The sequence below is a fragment of the Sparus aurata genome, chromosome 6 (genome assembly GCF_900880675.1).
Source record: "Sparus aurata chromosome 6, fSpaAur1.1, whole genome shotgun sequence".
Taxonomy (NCBI): domain Eukaryota; kingdom Metazoa; phylum Chordata; class Actinopteri; order Spariformes; family Sparidae; genus Sparus; species Sparus aurata.
The window spans coordinates 23,454,285-23,475,883 of NC_044192.1; the positions used below are offsets into that span (position 1 = coordinate 23,454,285).

Consider the following 21,599-nt stretch of genomic DNA (forward strand, 5'->3'; position numbering starts at 1 on the left):
GGGTTTCTTGTCCAAGGGAAGGTTAAAGCACTCATCCACTCCAAAATGTTGTTTTTTATGTCATATGTTTGTGCAAATTGTGGCACTGTGGTTTTTTTCAAATTCATCTACTGGAGAAAAAACTTTCTCTGAGTTAAATGTGTGCACATATGTGCCAGTCATAGTCTAATAAGCAACGTATGATATTAACCTGAACATTTCAATGCAGCGGCACTGAGAGTGGATTTTTGAAAGAGTTGGGTGACATCTTTTTTTTTTGGACCTTGACTTGCCAGAGTCCATGTCAAATATAAGATATCCCATGTGAAAAACAGTGATGTCACATGAAGACATGTGACTAAATTCAATTAGTTTAAGTCACAAGCTAGGCCGAAGTCATTTTCTCTTCGGAAGTTAAGTCAAGCCAAGCTACAGGATATGTCAAGTCAAGTCAAGTCGAGTTAAAGCAAGTCAAGTCCCAGGTCACGTAACTTCTTCCATATGCAAGAAAGTTCAGACAACCTGCAGTATCCAGTTTTGATAAAGAGAAAATACAAGGTATTAGTACCTGTAATATTATCCAAGTTGTCCAACCTATTCAAAAAGTATGACAATTAATGTGAATTTTAAATTGAGATTCTTAGAAATAAACACAATCAAACAAAATATCTTGCTTAATTTCCTTTGAATAAAATAAAAATATTCTCTCCCCATCACTTTAAAAAAGTGAAATATTGACAGCCAGATTAACAAAACAACTAGACTGAAAACAAACATGAACTCAAGTCCACATTTGACATGTAAGTACATGGATTTCTCATTTTGTAAAGAACAGAAGTAGAAACATGTTTAATATATGCAATTACAAGTCATTAAATTTTATATATATTTTAAATATTTGGAAAAGTTTTTATATATACCTGAATACATACAAATATAATAGGAACATATGTGAAATAAATAACCAATCGGGACGAACGTCTACTCCACTCACTGACCCTGCATCTAATAATACTAATAATCCTTTATGTTTGCGTTTTTCCTCCTGTCAGAGCCCTCAAAGGTAAATCTTGCTCTTTTAATTGGACACAGGTATTGGGGCCATTTAATTTATCATCCATTCGCTTCACCTTTTTACCACAGAGGTACCTGCAGTGTCACCTCCTCACCGGATCAACCTTTGACCTGCCAACTGGTTCTCCTCTCCCAGTTGTTTGATCTTATCGAGATTGCACTGGTTCTAGTTTCGACTATGCTTCATGTACCTCAGCCTACCTTATTAAGCAACAAAATGAGCTCACGGTTTATTTTTACTCTTATGTTATTTAATAGCTTGATGAAACAACTTGCTGCCTCTTGTCAACAGCATAACGATGGCACTCCTCTCCGCTCATCTTAAATGTTGAGGCCTGAAAGCTGGTCTTCAGTAACACTCCATCACCATGCATGTGAGTTTTGAGAGTTCACATGTAATATTTGTAGCCTAGGCTGAGCTTAGGCTTACAGAGAGCCGCAGTATTTAGAGAAACTGTTGGCTTGTTTCAGAGGGTTCAACATATCAAACAAGTGCGCGCGCCTGCTGCGCGTATGTGTTTGTGTGTGCGCACACGCGCGAGGCGGTGCCACTATCTGTAATTATGTCGCTAAAAGCTCCTCCTCCGCCCATCCTTAATCCCTTATATCCGCTAATACCGCGGCAGACATTTACCCACAAGCACCAGCTGCAGACAACCGGCAAAGTTCCGTGTTGTGGAGCTCTGGACAGCCTTTAATTCACCTGCTGCTGAAGTGTGAGGACAGACAAAGGTAAGAAGCCTCAGGTGTCCTGTCCTCCTGTCTGCTGTAGAGAGCAGAATGAATGAAGAAGTCGTACCTGTCAGGTAGTCCGGTACCCCGACTTTAAATAATAATCACGTCTGATGGATGAGCCCCTTTAATGTTAATTGCTAATTTCTGATTTCTCTCTCTGGATGTCCTGCGCCTCGCTGATTAAGCTGGTTGGATATTTCAGAGGCTCCTGTATGGGATGTGCAGAGAGCACAGCTGCACACATTTAACAGCTCAATCAACTCCATAAAGGCTGGAGTTTAATCTTTTACATTTCCTGCTGGTGACAGTTGATTGTCCATCAGTGGAAACTTTGCAACACATATGTTGTAACTGCGTGCGGGCGCCTTCTCTTCCTCTCACATCTTGTTACAAACCTCTGATCATTTGTGTGAAAGTGTGAAATCTGCATGATAGAAATGTCATAAACTCGTTAAATATTGTACAGTAGGTCTCATTTCAACCCAAGCCTATCTCAGTATCTGAAACCAGACACTGTGTTTGATCAATCTGTGAAGAGAGGTGTGTTTGTGACGTATTAGTGCTGTGTTCAATCGAAGGAATGGAGGCAAACCAGTTAACGTGAGTCACCGTCACAACAGTGGGTGACCTAAGACCTACCTCCTTGTTTTCTGAGGCTTGTCTGGAGGTTCATCCTTTGGTTTTTCCCCTCCCTGTCACTGCCTTCTTTTTGCTTATTCAGCTGATCAGCATGGCGGCGTCCGACGACACAGAGGGGACTCTGACTCCCGTGGATTTCATCCAGCTGCAGCAGTACATGGAGTGTAAGTCTCACCTCCTCACTTACTTCTGCAGTTCTTAGTATTACTAGCATGTCAATACTGCATGTTAAAGATAAAGAGACCATCTGATTTCTGTAGCTCAGGCTGTCCTGACTGTGTTGTCGGGGTAAAGCAAAGAAAGTATCTCTCTTTTGGGAAATCAATTGACAAACTGATGCATTGGTTAACAAATACGATCAGCTGATATTGGTCTATCACAGTTATGTCGACCTACATGTTGCCCGATACGCGCTGATATGAAAACTTTGACAGTGTCAGTCATTTTAGACAACCAGCTTTATCGTTAGGATGTAAAATACCACACCTCTATTACATATCTTTGTCATAAGTGTTGGATAACCACATTGCAATAGTCTGTACGTATCAGCTGATATATTGCAACGGTTTCAGCACCAGCCCCCAAAATTGAGTATAGGTTGGGAAGTGCGCAACTGCCTTTGTATCCATTTATGACTAAAATCATAAACAACACTGATTGTAGTGGTGTAATGAAACTACAAGTACATTGACATAGGTACAGTTTTGAAGTACTCCTACTTAAACATTTGTATTTCATCTTCCTGTGTACTTCTGCTACTCTACATCCGGCTGACAGCCACAAGTTACTTTGCTGATGAGAATTTTAATTACAGAACATAATCAGTTGATAAAATGTGACACAGTGTTCCAGATTAAAGCAGCCAACTGCATATAATGTAATTAGTTTCAGCTAGAGCTGTAACAGTAAACACTACTTCCACATTAATACAACGGTAACAATAGTTAAATTATTCGATGTAATATGTTTTATTCTTGTATCTCACCTTTATTTTACCAGTCAGTCCCACTGAGGTCAAGATCTCTTTTACAAGAAGCGACCAGTCTGAGGTAGGGTTAGGGTTATATCATAGGTTAGGTTATATCATAGGGTTATCATAAAATTCATCATACATTCATCAACAGATTTATGTATGTGTCTAATTTCAGATTTCTTTGCCAGTTATTCCATGACCAAGGTGCATAGAATGAACATCTGTCACAACCCCCCCCCCCCTTGGGGCGCCGTTTAGCTCAGTTGGTAGAGCGTGTGCCGAGGCTCTGCAGTGGACCTGGGTTCGACTCCCTGCCCGGGTCCCTTTGCTGCGTGTCATTCCCCCTCTCTCTCCCCCTGTTTCCTGTCATATCTTCAGCTGACCTATCAATAAAGCCACAAAAGGCCAAAAAAAAATATATAAAAAAAAAAAAAATCTCTCTAGGGGCATTAAAAAGCATCCACTTGGAGGAGCATCGCTGGTAACTCACAGAGCTTAGACAGAGATGGGTACCAAGGTAATTTAGAAGTTAACCCAGCATCGTGTTATAGATATAAACATACCACTGCTGTTGCCACAATGCCACAATGGCATTACCACAATGATGTCACCCCAGGTCGTAAAGAATGCAATGGTGACTAAGAGTCTTTGCTTCTGTAATAAAACATAAAGATGCACTGTACACTGAGTCAATGCTTGATAAAATGGAGGAGGCTGCATTCCAATATGTCACTGTAGTCAATCACAGGTAGAAATGTAGCTTCCACAAGTTTATTCTTGGCATTGAAAGCAAAGCACGATTCAATTTAAAAGAAAATCCAATACAATAATCGTACACACAGTCAGATTGTCTTTTACTTCAGATACTTTACGTACATTGTACTATGGTATTGAATGCAGGACCTTTACCTGTATTCCTACACAGGTACTTTAACTGACGTTAAAATAACTGAATGCTTCGTCCACCGTTGACAGTTTCTAACAATAATGATCAGGAGTTGTGATGAGGAACTGAACACACAATAGTTGGACCCAAGAGTCATGGAGGTAGAAGAAAAGGAACAAAGACAAGTAAATGCAATAGTTGATGAGTAGAACAAGAGTTCACACACTTAAATCAATCAAAAATATTATTTTAATCTTATTATTTTAGTTTATACTGTGTGTCCAGCAGGGGAGAGTAAAGGAAAGTAAAATGCTGAGAGAATGAGGAAGGTGAACTGTAAATGTATTGAAAAGACAGATGAGATCGAGAGGAGAAAGATGAAATCATCCTGAGGTGTCACTGATATACTTCCATGTGTTTCCGCATACTTTCAAACTTGAGAATCTCTCCTTTTGGAGATCAGTCACTTTTCACTGAAAAGGGAAAGCAGCAGTCATCATTAAGCATCAGACGTCAGCATTGTAACATAAATAACTGAGGAGGTTCCTCATATTCAAGCACCATCAACACAGAAAAACCCTCCATGACTTTCCTCTAGAGGATCGTTCAGCATCAACAGAATAGAGCTAAAACGGAAAACAACACGTCCTTAAATGTGAGTGCATGCTTACAGAATTTGATAGACCTGTTGACCCGAAGCTAAACGTGTAACGAGGCTAAAAATGTTCTGTGTACACTCAGGGGCTTTGAAAGAAATGAAATGGGTGTGTAGGCTTTTAGTGTCCGGTGGTTGAAGGGGTGGGGGCGGGGGCGGGGGGGTTATTTGCACTGTTGGATAATGGATGAATAATTACACCCGCTCCTCTCTGGACCTGAGAACAGCACCGCTGTGTGTTACCTCTGACAGCAGGGTACATACAGTGCGTCCATGTCCACAATTAGTGATGATCTGACATTTGCTTCCAGTTTTAGCACTCAGGAGCCATGTAATTAATGTGTGGGACAAACAGGTAAAGGGCTGAATGGTCACTAAGCTCCTTCTCTTCCCAGTTTGACTGTAGAAAATTTTTTAATCAGTCCATTGGAACATTTTATTCTTTTCTTATGTTGCTGTTTGTTGTCGATTCACTCTCTGACCTCTCTTTGCAGATAGCACTTTGAGTGTGAAAGATGTGATTAAGGAGTTTCACCCCAGGGGTCGGCTGGCTCAGCATAGCTTTGGAGAGGTGAGTCATGCACCAGTTCTTTTTTTCCTCTTTTTAATATTGGAAGTATCGACTCTCTTCTTATCTTGTGCACTCAGTTGCATTAGCTGTTATATGGAGTCTGTCCATTTGAAGTAGGCCGCATCCTTTTTTCCTGTAATTTGTTGCAAATTTAAAAGATTTTATTCCCTGAAACTTTCTACAAAATCACAAGTAAAACTATCGAGGAGTAATCCCATTGTGAGTCTCCTGACAATGACTCTGTCTTTCCTCAGTGCGTCGATGCGCAGGGCTTTTGTCTCTTTCTGAAGACCTACCTAGAGGTGGACGACTTCCCTGCAGATTTCTGCCAACGCCTTTTTTGCTATTTTCAGCGTGTAGATCAGGATGGCGCCGCAAAGTGCACTCTGCATAAAGCGGGTATGTTACTTTGAAAGTCTCACCTTCTTGTTTACAGCGTTAAAAGAAAAGCACTGGGCTTGAGAATATTTGCTTTCAGACTGCAGAACTACAAAAATTCATGCCATTTATCAAAAGGTGCTGTCCACTTCTTCTTTTCTTTCAGGTGGGGTTTTTCTTCGTGATGTGTCCTGTTACTTCTCAGTGCTGGAGGAAAGACAGCCCAGAGAGAAGCTTGAATGTTGGTTAAATCAACCTTTTTACACCATTTCTGATAAATGTTTATACTGTATAACTGCACTGAATGAATGCTTGTTCAATGGTTTGATTACTGACTGACTTTTTGTTTCATTTCTAGTTACATTCAAACTTTACGATAAAGACAACAATGGACTTCTCGACAGCTCTGTAAGTTACTCTAACTGTTCTGTTTGTTTTCAGTAACGTGCAGGATTCCAGAGGTGGGAACAGCTGACACTGTTCTGCCTGCAAAGAAAATTGAGTCAAATATTGTATTCTCACATCTAAATTAGGTATTGATCAATATGTTTATTCAGGGCCGATACTAGTAGAATTGAAGGAAGACTGATGTCTGATATTTGGATTTGATATTTCAGTATTTTCATTTTCTGCTACTTTATACTTCCACTCCACTACATTTACAAGACAGATATGGTACTGTTACTCCACTACATTGTTTGGATAGCTTTAGTTACTAGTTTCTTTGCATATTACATACTGCATCAGAGCAATCATATCACATTTTTAAATAACTTATTTGATCAGAAATCGCATTTAAAAAAAGCACCGATTCTGATAATCAGTAAAATGCTGAATATTGGACGCGATATTCAGCCAGGCTGATAATCGTTTCACCTATAGCATACAGTATGCATGTCAATATATGTAGAATTGACTTATTACTTGTACTTTGGATACTTAAGTGCATTTAATATCAGAAGAAGAATATCATTTTTACTTTTCCAAAGTATAAGTTTAACACAATATCTTTACTTTTACTTAAGTTACTTAATTACTTGCTTTTTACAGCACTGGTACTAGATCAGAAAATGGCTTCCACATCTGCAGGATTAATGTTTTTGTGGAGTTGTATACTTGCTGAGACTGAGTGCCTGCTTTTGGATGTCCAGCACATGCTATAATAATAGGGTACAGTATTTTGCACCAGTGTCCACTGTGAATGTGAGCCTTGTTGTCTCTCCATCAGGAGGTGGATCGTATAATCACCCAGATGATGCGAGCTGCTGATTACCTGGGCTGGGATGTGACTGAACTCAGACCAGTATGAGTCTCTTTTTTATGTCTTGTTCATTATTAAGCTTGTACAGTGTGATTTTTTTCTATAAAAGAAACAAAAAAGATGTTGTCTACACAGGAGCTGGATGATAAATAATGGGCAGATGTCTTGTAATTGGACAGGTGCTCAAAGACATGATGACAGCCATCGATGTGGACGACAGTGGGACAGTCACTCTGGAGGAATGGGTGAAGGGAGGCATGAACAATGTGCCTTTACTCGTTCTGCTTGGACTGAAGGTCACAAAGCAAACATTTGACTTCACTTCATAACCAACATCCATGTGACTTTCCTGTTTTTCTTTTCCTTCATCCTTTGAAATGTTTTCTCTCCCCCTTTCACAGATGACAGAGAGAGATGGGCAGCATATTTGGAGTATGAAGCATTTCAACAAGCCGACCTATTGCAGCGTGTGTCAGAGCATGCTGCTCGGCCTCGGGAAGCAGGGACTCTGCTGCAACTGTAAGACCTCACACCCGCCATTAGGGGGCAGCCACGCTCCTCACACACAGCACTGATGAAGAGGAGGAGTTCAGTTTCAAGCAGTCTCTTATCTCATCTGAGGAATTTCTCTGAGAGAGTTTAACTGAGTACAGGACAACATCAAATCCAAGACTGACGCTGTCTGAAGAATTAGTTTCATCTTTTAACTATTGATCTTTGATACACTAGAAAACTATTTTGACAATTCTGGGTCGTTGAAAAGGTTTTTATGACAAGAGATCTGCAGCCTGTTTGATTTTGACAGACTTGGCATGAGAGCTTAATCTTAATTAATTAATAATTCATCTTAATTTTCAAAATGAAACATTTTCTCAAAACCTGAGCTAAATGAATGTAAATCAGGTGTTCTTGACACATAAGCAGTTTCTGTGTACTTAAACTACTTAAAGAGTCACTCAAAATCAACCTTATTTTTAAGACATATTACTGTTAAAGGAGCAGCAGCAGCAATGGTTGGTGTTTCAGTTCATATCAACAAAGAACAAAATCATTTATTCCAGTCAGTTTTAAATGGCAGACAAACTCAGATTTGTCTTGAACTCATTTATCTCTGTACTATTAATTTTTCTTCTACAGGTTGCAAGTACACCGTCCACAGTCAGTGTGCCAACAAAAATCCTGAAGCCTGTGCTCGTACCTTCGTCAAATCTAAAAAGGAGATTGGTGTAAGGAGCACAACGACCCTACTTCTCTCATAGAACCTCACGTTCATTTGTCTTTATGACTGGTTATGACTTTTTCAAACATTTTAAAGAGATTTTGACTTTTGAAGTCAGGTGATATTCTGTATTTTTGTTATTGTCAGACAATGCAGATGAAAAGACCAAAATCAATAATGCATTAGTCCGCCTCTCAGTTCTAACACCCCATCTTTTCACATACATTTGGGATACTGGGGCTTTTGGATACTTGGATTAGGTAAGACAAGCTTTTATTTGTATTGTATTTGTATTTTTATGTTTTAAAACAAGTTATCATCTTCCTCAGTTATTTAGGAGAACGCTTTAACACTGTTTTGCTGGGAAGCTCCAGAGATGTTTTGTGGACTGTGAAACTTCACCCGACTTGCCATCGGCATAGTGTATAGAGACTGAAATTAACATTTTTGGTGAACTTATCCTTTAAAATAAACAATGCATATATTGTTTAGTATGCATGTACACTGGAACAAAAGAAAACACCAACCGCAATTAAAAATTTTTTAAAATAGAATATCACCAGATTTCTCCTTTAAAGCCTCTTGGTCGCATCAGATAAAAACTAAGGGTAAGCGGACCCTTCATTTGTTATTATTGTTGTAGAACTACAGTTTTTTTAGGTCAAGCTGATATTTGTCATGTGAATTAATTCACGTCAGTTCCCTTTTCACTGACCAAAAACCAAGTGGCAGCAGCAGTAAACACATTAACAACAGGGAACATTACGATGCATTAGTCAGTAATAACTGAGATCCATCAGTGTTTTTTTTTACGCTCAGCACATTCTGCTCCGTACATCTGTTAAAATATCCTGATTTTGCACAAGCATAGACAATGATCTGTTCACTGTCCTTTTCCGGTGTAGAGTCACAGCCAAAACTCACTGAATCACACTGTGCCAAATTACCCTCAGCTGCTTCGGAAGGTTTGAGGAGCTAGTGTGCTTTAGCATATTTGATCTGGTGGTGCATGTCAGCCTGTCGATGGTTAGCTGAAAAAGTCACGAATCTGAGGCCGTCTTCAACTTTCGCAGCTACACTACAGAGGGTGTGGTGTGCTCTCTCATTAAGCTATAGCAGCACCATTTTTTCTTGCATTCGTTCATGGTTGTCTTGTTGTTTGGCACCACTGGAGTGAGCACTGTTATACTTGTGTTAAGGATATAAGAAATTGTGACGTGTTACACATTTTCACCTCTCTTTTCCTGCTCCTCTGTGTCTCAGGTAGCAGCTCACGACTGGATCAGAGCTGACTGTAACTCCACCAAGTGTCAGGTCTGCCACAAGAAGATAAAAGCTTTAGTGGGAAGGCGTTGTGTGTGGTGTCAGGAGATGGTGAGGACTGTGTTAGTTTCTGTGGACATTAACGAATGCATTAGAGGGAGGACGTTCACTGAGTCTTGTCTCTCTTTTAGCGTCACGATGAGTGTCTTCTCTCCGGCTTAGCGACCTGTGATTGTGGGCCACTGAGAGATCATATACTCCCTCCATGGGCCATATACGCTGTCTCAAAGGTAAAATGAAGAAAAAAAAAACGAAAAAACACCAACACACTCAAGCAGTTTTTTTTTTTTTTTTAGATTTTTTCATATTATTGAGAGTTAATTGTCTGTTGTTTCCTGCAGGAGGAGGACACCAGCTTGTTAAATGTCACTCCTGATGGCCATGTCCTACAGGTCCGGTGTTATTAAAATCGTCCTACACACTTTTATTCCTTTTCCAACTGTACACCCATGTGTTTTCCCTGTGAGGTCCCTTTCAAGTTGTCTGCGCACACTACCATCTGTATATCGCTGCTTTTGGGAGAATCTCCAATTTTCATGATTCGTCATATTTTAAAAGGACTGTTCCAGTGGGCATGTTGGTTCAGAACAGTGTGTTGGATGAAGTCATTGTGACTTCCGCTTCTTCAGGGACATACCCACTGATCCACTGTTTAAAGGTCCATTGTGTCAGATTTATTGGCCTTTAACATTGAGAACATGACTCATCTTTTAAAAAGGTACAATATGTAAGAATTGGCCAGCTGTCTAATTGTACTCCAAACAAATAGAGGGCAGCACGCCATGAGAGTACCTTGTAACAGCTGCTGACTGTTACCTCTAGCAGTCCAGACTGGGAGCTCATTTCTGTTAATAGATCCTACACACACACCTTTAAGTTAAAAAGGACCAGACCCTCACCTATTATAAGCTTGAAAAGGGGCTGTTGTTTTGTTACACATCTCCTTTATAAAGAGCAACATCTTTCAGCAGCTTCAAATCTTGTTGGTTTCAATCTATTGCAACGATAACAAGTTGTCATGGCAGACTTAAAAGATTGGAGAGACACCTCTCTTCAAAATATGAGTTTAAGTACATTTTTTTAACATTCACTGCCAACATGTTTCTGTTGAATATTCTGGGCATTTAAGTATCTGTTCTGGGGATTACAGTTTATCATTATAATGTTTAAATGTTAAAGAAAGAAAACGCTTTTTTAGTGCGAGATAGGACGCAAACATGAAACACAAAAAAAAAAAATTAAATCTTATCTATTCAACTCACAGCATGTGTCCTCATCTCCTAAAATATTATAAATGTGTTTTTATAATATTTTACATAATCAATCAGATCTTCATCTTTTTCTTTAGATTGTTCCAATTCCAGACACCCACCCTCTGCTGGTGTTTGTAAACCCAAAAAGTGGCGGAAAGCAGGGTGAACGGTAAGCAGCTTTAAATATATGCTTTAAATAATGGTGGGAACGGTGGTGACAAATGATAAATGATAAGTAGTATTAGTAGTATATTTTTTGCAATGTGCAGTACTTCTGAAAAAATGTGTACACTTTTAGATGTTTTCCTCAGGAACACAAATTATGATGTTTTGCCATTTTTCCAATATAATGGGCCCTCTCACACTCTGTCTGGATGCTTTGATAAGTGTGCGTTATGTTTTTTATGTTGTCCACAGAGTGCTCAGGAAGTTTCAGTATCTGCTGAACCCGCGTCAAGTCTACAACCTCTCCAACGGGGGTCCTGCTCCAGGGTACAGCGGACTTTCACCACTATGACACTTACAATTGGACTATACACTTCATTTGTTTCTTCACATTAATGTTGTCATTGTTTCTACAGACTACATTTCTTTCGCAATCTGCACCAGTACAGGATCTTGGCTTGTGGAGGAGACGGCACTGTCGGGTGGCTCCTGGATGCTATAGGTACTTCAGGTGTTTGTTTTTTTCAGAGGTTTATTATTATTATTATTATTATTATTATTATTATTATTATTATTATTATTATTATTATTATTATTAATAATAATAATAATAATAATAATGATAATGATAATAATAATAATAATATCTAAGGTTTAAGAAGTGTACCTGTGATTTCAGACAAAGAAGACCTCCAGGTGCGTCCTCCAGTAGCTGTCCTGCCTCTAGGCACTGGGAATGACCTGGCTCGCTGTCTACGCTGGGGAGGAGGTAGAACCAGCAACACATTACTTCAACCAACACTGAGGAATTCGCACCACCACTGGAGCCTTAATTGATACAAATTTTCTGCCTCTTTTTAATTCCAAAAAAAGGCTATGAAGGAACAGGCTTGACAGAGATCCTGAAGGAGGTCGAAGCTAGCGAACTGGTTCTCATGGACCGCTGGCGCGTCCAGGTAATACCGGATGACCCCACAGAGGCAGGGGACCCTGTGCCCTACGAGATCATCAACAACTACTTCTCCATTGGAGTGGTGAGTCACCACCTCTGCAAGGGGGGAATAATGAAATCTAAAATAAAACAAAAGATAGTTTGTTTTATTGGATGATTGATTGAATGAAAGGGTTAGTTATGACACACTATAGTCACTCCATAACTCAAACAAACTAACCTATTAAGGCAGCAGTAGACCAGCAGGTTTTGTGTTCTGCATGGTAAAAATGCTGTTTTTGTCAAAGGAGTCTGGTGGCTCTGAAGTAGTGTTTTCGTCATATACCGGTATTGGTGAAGACAAAGTAGCAAAATAAAACAGTTCAACAAAGTGCAAAGAAAAGGGCAAAGCACAAATCAAACGTGGAAAACTCAAAACACAAACATACCACAAGGGGACTGGAAAGGAATAGACGCAGACAGTGGCATGAATAGACACAAACAGAAGCAATGAACAGACATGGACTGCAGGGAAGACACAGACTAAATACACAGACACTAATGACAAGATGAGGAATAGGTGAGGAGAGAGAGGAGGGAGGAGGCCAGGTGAGGTAACGAGGGGGAGGAGCACAGAGGACATCACGGACAGACAGAGGGAGACAAACTGCAACTGAGGAAATACACAGGAGAACTTAAAGGACACATGACACAAGAGGGCATGGAAAATCAAAACATGACACAAGACAAAAAGGCATGGAAATCAAGTGCAGGAGAATACAAGACAAAACCAAAATCTGAACATAACACCAAGACATTACTCTAGAGTCATGACAGTTTCAGTTACACAGACTCTCTCTCCACCTCCCTACCCTTGTAGATTAAGATTAGACGTAGATTTAGATTTTCAATAGACATGGCAATAATATTGTTATAAGTTGTAAGTTCTTTAGGGTGTTAATCATTAGTGAAATTCCATCTTTGAAGAGAGCATTGATGTATGTAAAGAGACCTCAGTTTCCCTTCAGAAAGGGCTGTCTTCACAGTTTTCTTCTCAAAACTGGGGTTGCACCAACAGCCTTCTACTGTAGGTAATACACTGACTACGGAGTAGTACCTTTTACAACCCCACAGCAAGAAAACAGAACTATCCCTTTAATATGATTGCATGCGTGTCCATGTGTGCAGGACGCCTCTATTGCTCATCGCTTCCACTCCATGAGAGAGAAACACCCCCAGAGGTTCAACAGCAGGTGAGGATTCACACTAACTGAGTGAACCAAACTGTTTGCTAGTGAAGCAGATTTAATAATCAATAACGTTCTTGTTCTCTGTTGTTTTTAAGAATGAAGAACAAACTTTGGTATTTTGAGTTTGCCACTTCTGAGACCATCTCCTCTTCCTGCAAGAATGTGAAGGACTCTTTTACGATTGAGGTTTGAATTTCAAATACCAAAATGAATCATCTGACACTCACACGATGGATAATGTTTCTTCAACTCTGTGCACAGAAAACAATTGTTGTTTTGCTTCTACCAGTGTTGTGGGAGACCTCTGGACCTGAGCAGCATGTCCCTGGAAGGCATAGCTGTCCTTAACATACCCAGCATGCACGGAGGCTCCAACCTCTGGGGCGAGTCCAAGAAGCCTGAGGGTGTGCCAAACGTGGAGTCAAGTGAAGTCATCACTGACCCTGAACAGCTGAAAACAATCTCACAAGGTGCATGATCTCACATGTCATTTTTAGTGTCCCTAATATTGTCAATAAGCCCTTCTGCCCTCTTGCATGTGGTTGCCATCAGCTTATTTGAATTGGATCTGTGCATGTTGTCGCTCCACAGATATAAGCGATAAGCGTCTGGAGGTGGTGGGGCTGGAAGGAGTCATAGAGATGGGCCAGATCTACACTGGACTGAAGAGTGCCGGGCACAGACTGGCACAGACTTCCCAAATTACCATCAGGTTCTGTATTTTTACCTTCAAATGTTGGGCTGCAACTAACAACTAGTTCCATTATATTTTAACCATTAATTGATTAAATGTTTAATCTATAAAGTGTAAGGAAATGATGAAAAAATGTTCATCACAAGCCCAAAGTGACGCCTTATAGTTGCTTCTATTGTCCAACCAACAGTCCAAAACCCAAAGACTATTATACATGACAAAGAAAAGCAACAAGTCCTCACATTTAAGAAGCAGCAAATGTTTGGCATGTTTGCTTGAAACATGACTGAAACACTGAATTGAAAACACTTGGCCAGTAATTCAGTTTGACTCTAGTTATAACACAGCTACATACAATAACTCCAAAAGAAAATGACCACATAGTGAAGTCATAAAAATAACATTAAAGATTATAACAAAGTTCTGTGTAACTGTGTTTTATCCCTCTCTGAGCAGTCTGCTGTCAACATACACACACCTGACATCAAGCTCACACACAGTATAAAAAGTCGAGCCTTATTCAATCTCATTGTCTCTCCTCCCTCTATGCAGGACCATCAAACCCCTGCCCATGCAGATCGATGGGGAGCCCTGGATGCAGCCTCCATGTACTGTAAGTGTTATTAACCATTCTAATCCAATGCCTCATCTCAAGACTCAAATATTCCATATTATATTAAATAATCCAAGTGGTTACAGTGTTGTATGGTGCAGCTTTGTTGAGTTAATTCAGTCACTACTACAGTAAAGCAAAATCAAAAACAGCTGCCAGGTGAGATAATAAATACTCTGCTCTCATTGATGAATATTGGATATACAAGATATTGAGTTTGAGGTTGTACAACTCGACTACACCACAATCTGCAGCCTCGAAAATGATCTGAACTCTCTAAAACAGTCTCAACAAAAAACTGAACATTGTAACTTTTCACGATTTGAGGATTTATTGCAGGTTTGTTGTATTGAACTGCATTAGTTTTAACCACATGTAGCTTGTAAACTGTCAGCTTCGTGTCTGGAGCCAGTGCATTCTCCTTTACACACTGATTAAGCATCTGACGTCATTTAAAGCAGGTAGGATTGGCTGCTCAGGGTGGATACTGGAGCTGGGCCAGAGGGAGCTGCTGTAACACAGGAAGTGATGTGTCTTCAAAGTAAAAGCACACAATTAGTTTATTTTAGGACAAAGGGAAGAATCGATATTTATTTCTCCTCCTATGCCCCTACATATTGCTGTTGTTTGAGTTTTTTGCTGGTCAATAAAGTTGAGGGGAATAAAGGAAAAAAGATAAAGGGGACGAACTTGCTCTAAACTCAAAGTTTTTTTGCGTAACTTATCAATTACAATGTGCTGATCAGATGAATTAACCAAAATTGTGTTGTTTTTTTTTTCAATTCATCATAGATCCACATATCTCACAAGAACCAAGCTAACATGCTGATGGCTGCAGCAACAAAACCATCCGGCTTCTTTCATCTCAAGTAGATTTTATGTTTCCACTGCGTCGTCCGTCACAGCAGACCACCTGTACTATTCTGAAAAATTATGCAGGTATTTAAGAGTATTTAAAAGAGATAATCCATCGCTAAGTGTGTAATTGTGTGTTTTTATTGTTAGGTATTAGTGTGTATGTATATTTAGATTATTTCAGACACTTTAGGCAGAGACCACACTGACAGACCAAAACAAAAGTGCACACTCAGTCTGATCGCTGCTATTGTGTGCCAACTAATTGTATCGCATTCATATTTTGTTATTGTAAATATAAGAGCAGAGCATGTTGTGTATATGGATACTATAGCTTATAACTTGGACTAGTGTCTTGTTTCATGTGTACTTCCTGGTGCAACTGGTGACGAACCGGCTTTGTTCAGCCTTCAGAAGCTCACTTACCTCGTCCAACAACACTTTCCTACCTGTATGTTCTCCTGTCCGTCAATGTCACTGTTCATCCAACTGGAAAAAAAGTATTTATCATGTCAGTGTTTTTAGAGTTTCTGAAATAGGCTGAAGAAATAACATGAGAAACACTTACTGGATTGTGACTGAATGTGGTTTTATAAAGATTGGCTTTTCATTAGAAATGAGTCTTGGAAGTACTTGGCTGAGAGGCTTTGATATAGCTCCACTGACTTTAGTATCAGTAACAGCTTCCCATTGTATTAGACAAGAGTGATGTTAGTTTTCCTTGTATTGGCATCCAGTAACTTTGTTGACAATTTATGTCTTTGCATCATCTTCTAAAGGAAACATATTATGCACATTTTTCAGTTTTCTCATACTGTCCATTACTGCTACAATGTCCCCCCCCCGTCTGAAACACTCTGTTTTAGCTCCTGTCTCTTCAAGCTGTGTTTTCCAATTAGCTTCCCCTCTACCGTGAATATAGACATAAGTAATGCAAATGTGACCCACAGTAACAGGGTGATGTAGTGATGTCACACAGTCGCAGAAATGAAGGCAGGACTACTGACATTGCATTTTGTGCACTTCGGGAGCAGTGTTTTCTGTGGTAGAAAGGGACTCTTGTTGGCATGGACTTTTATCTTTTCAACTTTCACGATCTTTTACATAAACAAAAAACGGAATAAAACATTGGAAAGGAAGGGAATAAGGAAAAAAAGCATAATAGGTCTCCTTTAAATGAGATTCTCACATTGATTAAAACTGGTCATGCAAATAGAATATGAATGTTATAAGCTTAGCATACTTTTTTTTCTCCTGTCACATAAGATTTTGTTTCAGTGATGTGCGTAATGTGTCAACTTTTCATTGTACTTGTATACACATGGTATGCTTTTATGTTCATTTATTTTCTTGTCTAAATGTAAAATTGTGTAATTGTCTTTCGTATGTGTGTCTTGACAATGATGTGCTGTCATGAGGCTCATATGGCAGGTATGGCCCATTACAGGTTTTGTTTAAAAAGGAATAGGATTTACATTTGTCTTGTTGTAATACACTGTCTGACTTTCAAGCAGCTAAATATTAAGCTCTTAAAGGAGTTATTACAGTGGAATGAGGCAGTGTTCGTCACAGGGATACAAAAACCCTAGTTTTCATCAAAATCTTGCACTAATGACAAATGGCAGCATACCTTAAAGACAACGGATCTCAGTAATATGCTGCTTAAACGCTGCTTATAGCAATGTAGAAAAATTTGCCTGTAAAAACATGTATGACATGTACTCTCACGCCTGTCTGTAAGAAAGAATGTTTATCAGCACTGAACAATGCTCATATTTCAAAGTGTTGACTGGTGGATTTATTCTCAGTATTGTGTATAAGCGGTATGACTCTACATGCAGCCCACTTATTGAAAGTTTTAGATCTAAGTTCCTTAAATCGCTTTAATACCAAAGCCTGGCAGCTACAATGAGGCGGGCTTTGTGTCGGTGTGGGAGAGGAAGCAGGAGGACTAATCCAGAGGTAACAGCAAAGGTTTACTGCGAGTTCAGTGTAGATGACGTGTGTGCGCGTGTGTGCATGTGTGTCTGTGTATGTGTGTGTGTGCGCGATGGAAGAAGGCATCAGACATAAAAAGCGACTGACAATGAGGGTTGGAGACGATGGTGGAAAGAGCAGAGAGGGGAGCTGGTGGAAATGAAAGATTAAACAAATATATTTCCATATGCACACACTGCAAATGAAAATCTAAATGCAAATGTGAACGAGAAAGTGGAATAATCTTATACTTAGAGCTGAAATCTTGTCAGACTTGTTTTGAGTATAAAGGATTATTCAGAGCTGATGAAGCAAGACTGAATTTGCTCCGGTAAAGGTCACTCGGCTTGTCTGGATCAGAAGTTTTTATCTCTGTTTGGTCTGCTTATTGTTAGATGTGTGGGACATGTCTTTGAAAATATGTCTGTAAAAGATATTCAGAAATGTTACAAGCCTTCTGGCCTGAAGTCAACAACTGTATATAAACCAAATATGCATACAAACTGACATGTTTCAAGAATGTGGAAGAAACTAGACAGAACAAGTGAGATTGTCAAAGAGACAGTGGGCATGCTTCAGGTAAATCACAAAATCGGGTCAACCTCTTGACAACACGTTTCTTCAACATTTTAATGTTTCAGCCTGTAAAGGTGGGACTGGTTTAATTTACATTGGGAATGCATGGGGCATGTCTCTCAAGTAAGATTAGATATATTTTGATGTAACATTATGCAATCGTTTTCCTGCTGTAAATGTCTACTCTGACCTCATATGATCCACGCTTTACCTAGTCTAATATTGTATGTGTTTAAGACAATTCATAATGTTTTTTTCACCCAAACCCTTATGTCCTCACCAGTTTGCAGCACAAAGCAATGCCTTTGACTGAGTCCAATTACTCTGGCTGGGTAGCTTGATCCACAGCAAAACATCCAAATTCATTAGTTGATTTGTATTTTTGTATTCGAATTAGATCTGTGGAATAAAACATACAGTATTAACCTCCGAAGTCATAGTAGCAGTAGCTTGATCCGCTCCTAGTCGCTCCTATCCACGCGATATCACATGTGACCTTTCCAGCTTTTGATCTGAGTATTGTTTCTTATATGAGGCTCCTTTTCAACTTCAACGCCAATATTGTTTTTCGCTAACGACAAAACAACAAATTATCCGTGCATTTATATGGAACTAAGCTTTAGGAGCAGTCCACCTTAACTGACCTCCATGTTACATCACATTTGGAGATCGACACGTCTGGGCTGCCATGACAACGGCGAGAGGAAAAAGCTACTGCTAAGGTGAGTTGTTCAAAAACTTTCTTTTTAGTAAACTCTGTGTACACAAACATTGTTCTCAATGCTCATGTTCATGTGTAGAGACCCTGGTGATACTACAAGCAAAGTTTCGTGTTGTGTCGAACCCTCTTAATGTTTTAAAAATAGCAATTTTGATGCTCCCGTAAAAGTGCCCCATGCACTCCCATTGAAAATGAGTTTGAGCCGAAAATGAAAAATACAGTCAATCTTAAAAGTGCCTCTTTCGTCGTAATTATGCTTTTACATGAAGGTTTGACTGATATACAAAAAATGTCACTTTGAGTTTTTTTCACTTGAGTTTCACTTTAAGTAGAATTCCAAAAAGTCTGCGCGTCTCAACTTGTGTGTAAAGCTGCTGTAAGTGTTATCGGGGATTTAGCTAACTTCCTGTGCAATTTGCAGTCAGCAATCCCCTCCCTCCTCTCTTCGTCACCACATGAACACAGCGAGAATCGGCAACAGGAGGATTCTGCTCTCTGCGCATTCACAAGCATGCAGGGCCACCTCCTTATGGAGTTCTCTGTCCTGATTGGATAAAGTGGCAGGGATACCACAACATTTCTTTTCTCTATCCCTGCATGAGTGGGGGGAGGAGAGACTGACCAAACACTCTACAACAGTGACTACTGTTGGAATACATAGCCATTTAACACTTCTTTGATATAGAATATGTCACAACGACTTTAAGTAATTGAGTAAATGTACTTTGTTCCACTACAGACAAACAATGCACATCTGTAGCCTCATTAGCGTATAATTAGCAGTGTTGGGGAGATGTAAACTACATGTAGTGGAACTACATAGTTTAACTACAATTTGCTGTAACTTGCTGGTAGTTAAACTACATTCATATTTTGTGCTGCGCCTAGTAATTCAACTACTTTTTGGGTTATTTTTTGTAGTAACTACTCAATATACAAACTACAATTTTGACCAATAACATGAAATATTTTTTATTTAAAAAAGAACTATATAACATAAGTTATTTTATTTTTCTTTGAAAAAAGGCATGAAACATGTCATGACATGCCAAGCCAACACTGCCTCTGATTGGCTCGCCCTGGCAGCACTCAAATGCTTCACAGAGTGGGTGGGTCTTTGTGCCAAGGAAGGCAGTGCTCATATGGCACAAGCATGTCATGGACAGCCCTCCCGCTCCCACCGACGCGCCCCGAACGCACCAGCCCAGCCACGGCCATATTTGAGCATGTACATGTTGGCTATAGATGCATCTACAGACATGAGCTACGTGTTCACGTGTGAGCCCTGCAAGCCGAAAACAACAATAATTTTTACTTCTTTCGACTTTTTCCTCTCGAGTTGAGAGGCATATTTCTTCTGGCATGTGAATTTTTTTGTAGGATATTATATTTTGTTTCACAGACACCATATGTTGATTTATTTAACACTGAGTTAAATGAGTATAATGAGTATAAGTAGTTGCTTAAACTGCTTAAACTACTTTTTTTTAGCAGTAGTTTAACAAACTACATTTCGAGAAACTACATTTTCTATTTCGAGAAATGTAGTTTGTTCAAACTACTGCCAGGCTGAACTACATGTAGTTTTACAAGTTACGCTTGCAAAGTAGTTTCTCCAACACTGATAATTAGTATAAAAGACCAATGTATATCATCATTTCTGCATACTGACGTGAAGAGAATTAAACATGTGCATGCCTACCTTTAACAATAAACTGAACTGAACACAACTACATTCATTACAGTATGCTTAAGTCTTAATGATTTAACCTCGCAGATGTCCTCACTTGCACCATGCACAATGTTCTTGTAGGATATGCGTGCACTATTTGTCAGCGTGTGTGTTCCTGCATGACAAATGGAAGAGACTTGCAGAAAGAACATGTCTGGTCTTGTCTGTTATTTTATTATATTCATCCTGTTCTTGACACAGCGTCACAGTCCAACCCCTGTAATTAACTCCATTCATTTCAGGCAAAGCTGCGTAGTCGCATCAGCTGCAGCTTCTTTCCTCTTCCGAGAAAATCACAACTGTTTTGTCGCCCTGAATGATCCCTCTCACTCTCGTCATACGTAAAGGAAACAGATCACTCCCAGAGATCCCCAGAGAGGGTTCGGGTGTTACTGTACAGTGGTTTTATTGGTAGATGTGGAAAAGTTATGACATGAAGGGTATTGGGTGATGCTTTAATTGATGCTGGGAAACGGACACCTACAGCTGAGGCTGTGACATCCATAGTGCAAAATGTCTGTTGATGATGATGACATATGGATGTGACATGGGCATGGTTTGTCATTTCATACCTCTTGGATTTAAAGGGTAAACATTTGTAATTGTCAGGTGCGTGTATCACTGAGGCGGCGCTGAGTAAAGGGCTCTGATCATGTGAATAGGGAATGAACGTCCCTGGATGTGGTGAGAGGCCCACAGAGAATAGCTAGAGTCCAGAAATTTTTGCTACGGCCCTGTTTGTGGGACTAATTATGTGGAGGGCACAATACAGTCTGTCTGGATGTGGCTTCATTTATAACCATTTATATTACATATCCATTTTAAGAGTTAAAGAATTTATCAAGAGTCTCAAAGAAATGCTATTTAAAAATATTTTATTAGCAATTTTAAGGGTTCACAAACATATTTTCCTAGTGAGACCAGAGAAACTTTCCTGCTTTGGCTGGACAAAAAAAGCTATTCTATTCTATCAGTTGCAACTTTGCAATGGCCATCCCAAATAATATTTATAGTTAAACTACACATTACCTATTAACCATTTACAAAGTATTATGAACATCAGTTTCACTTTTGCAAAAAATAAACAAACAATTGCTTGATAAATGGTTTATAAAGCATTTTATCATTTGTTAAAAGAG

The 21,599-nt window shown here is 39.4% G+C and overlaps 1 protein-coding gene across 2 annotated transcripts; it reads left to right on the forward strand.

Moving 5' to 3' along the window:
* The first annotated feature begins 1,380 nt into the window (after positions 1 to 1,380).
* On the forward strand, positions 1,381 to 17,239 carry dgkab (diacylglycerol kinase, alpha b). 2 transcript variants are annotated; one of them, XM_030420114.1, is made up of 24 exons: positions 1,381 to 1,785; positions 2,510 to 2,591; positions 5,436 to 5,512; positions 5,767 to 5,911; positions 6,057 to 6,131; positions 6,249 to 6,298; positions 7,119 to 7,193; positions 7,331 to 7,447; positions 7,553 to 7,670; positions 8,289 to 8,377; positions 9,634 to 9,744; positions 9,825 to 9,923; positions 10,035 to 10,085; positions 11,042 to 11,115; positions 11,364 to 11,438; positions 11,528 to 11,613; positions 11,791 to 11,880; positions 11,985 to 12,145; positions 13,231 to 13,295; positions 13,388 to 13,478; positions 13,582 to 13,762; positions 13,884 to 14,004; positions 14,539 to 14,599; positions 15,392 to 17,239. In XM_030420114.1, exons 2-24 carry the CDS (start codon positions 2,519 to 2,521, stop codon positions 15,470 to 15,472), a joined length of 2,166 nt encoding a protein of 721 aa, XP_030275974.1. In that variant the 5' UTR covers positions 1,381 to 1,785; positions 2,510 to 2,518; the 3' UTR covers positions 15,473 to 17,239. The 2 variants fall into 2 exon arrangements, with proteins under 2 accessions (XP_030275974.1, XP_030275975.1); XM_030420115.1 differs by lacking the exons at positions 1,381 to 1,785; positions 2,510 to 2,591; positions 5,436 to 5,512; ... (5 more) ...; positions 7,553 to 7,670; positions 8,289 to 8,377 and adding an exon at positions 8,418 to 8,630.
* The last annotated feature ends 4,360 nt before the right edge of the window (positions 17,240 to 21,599 follow it).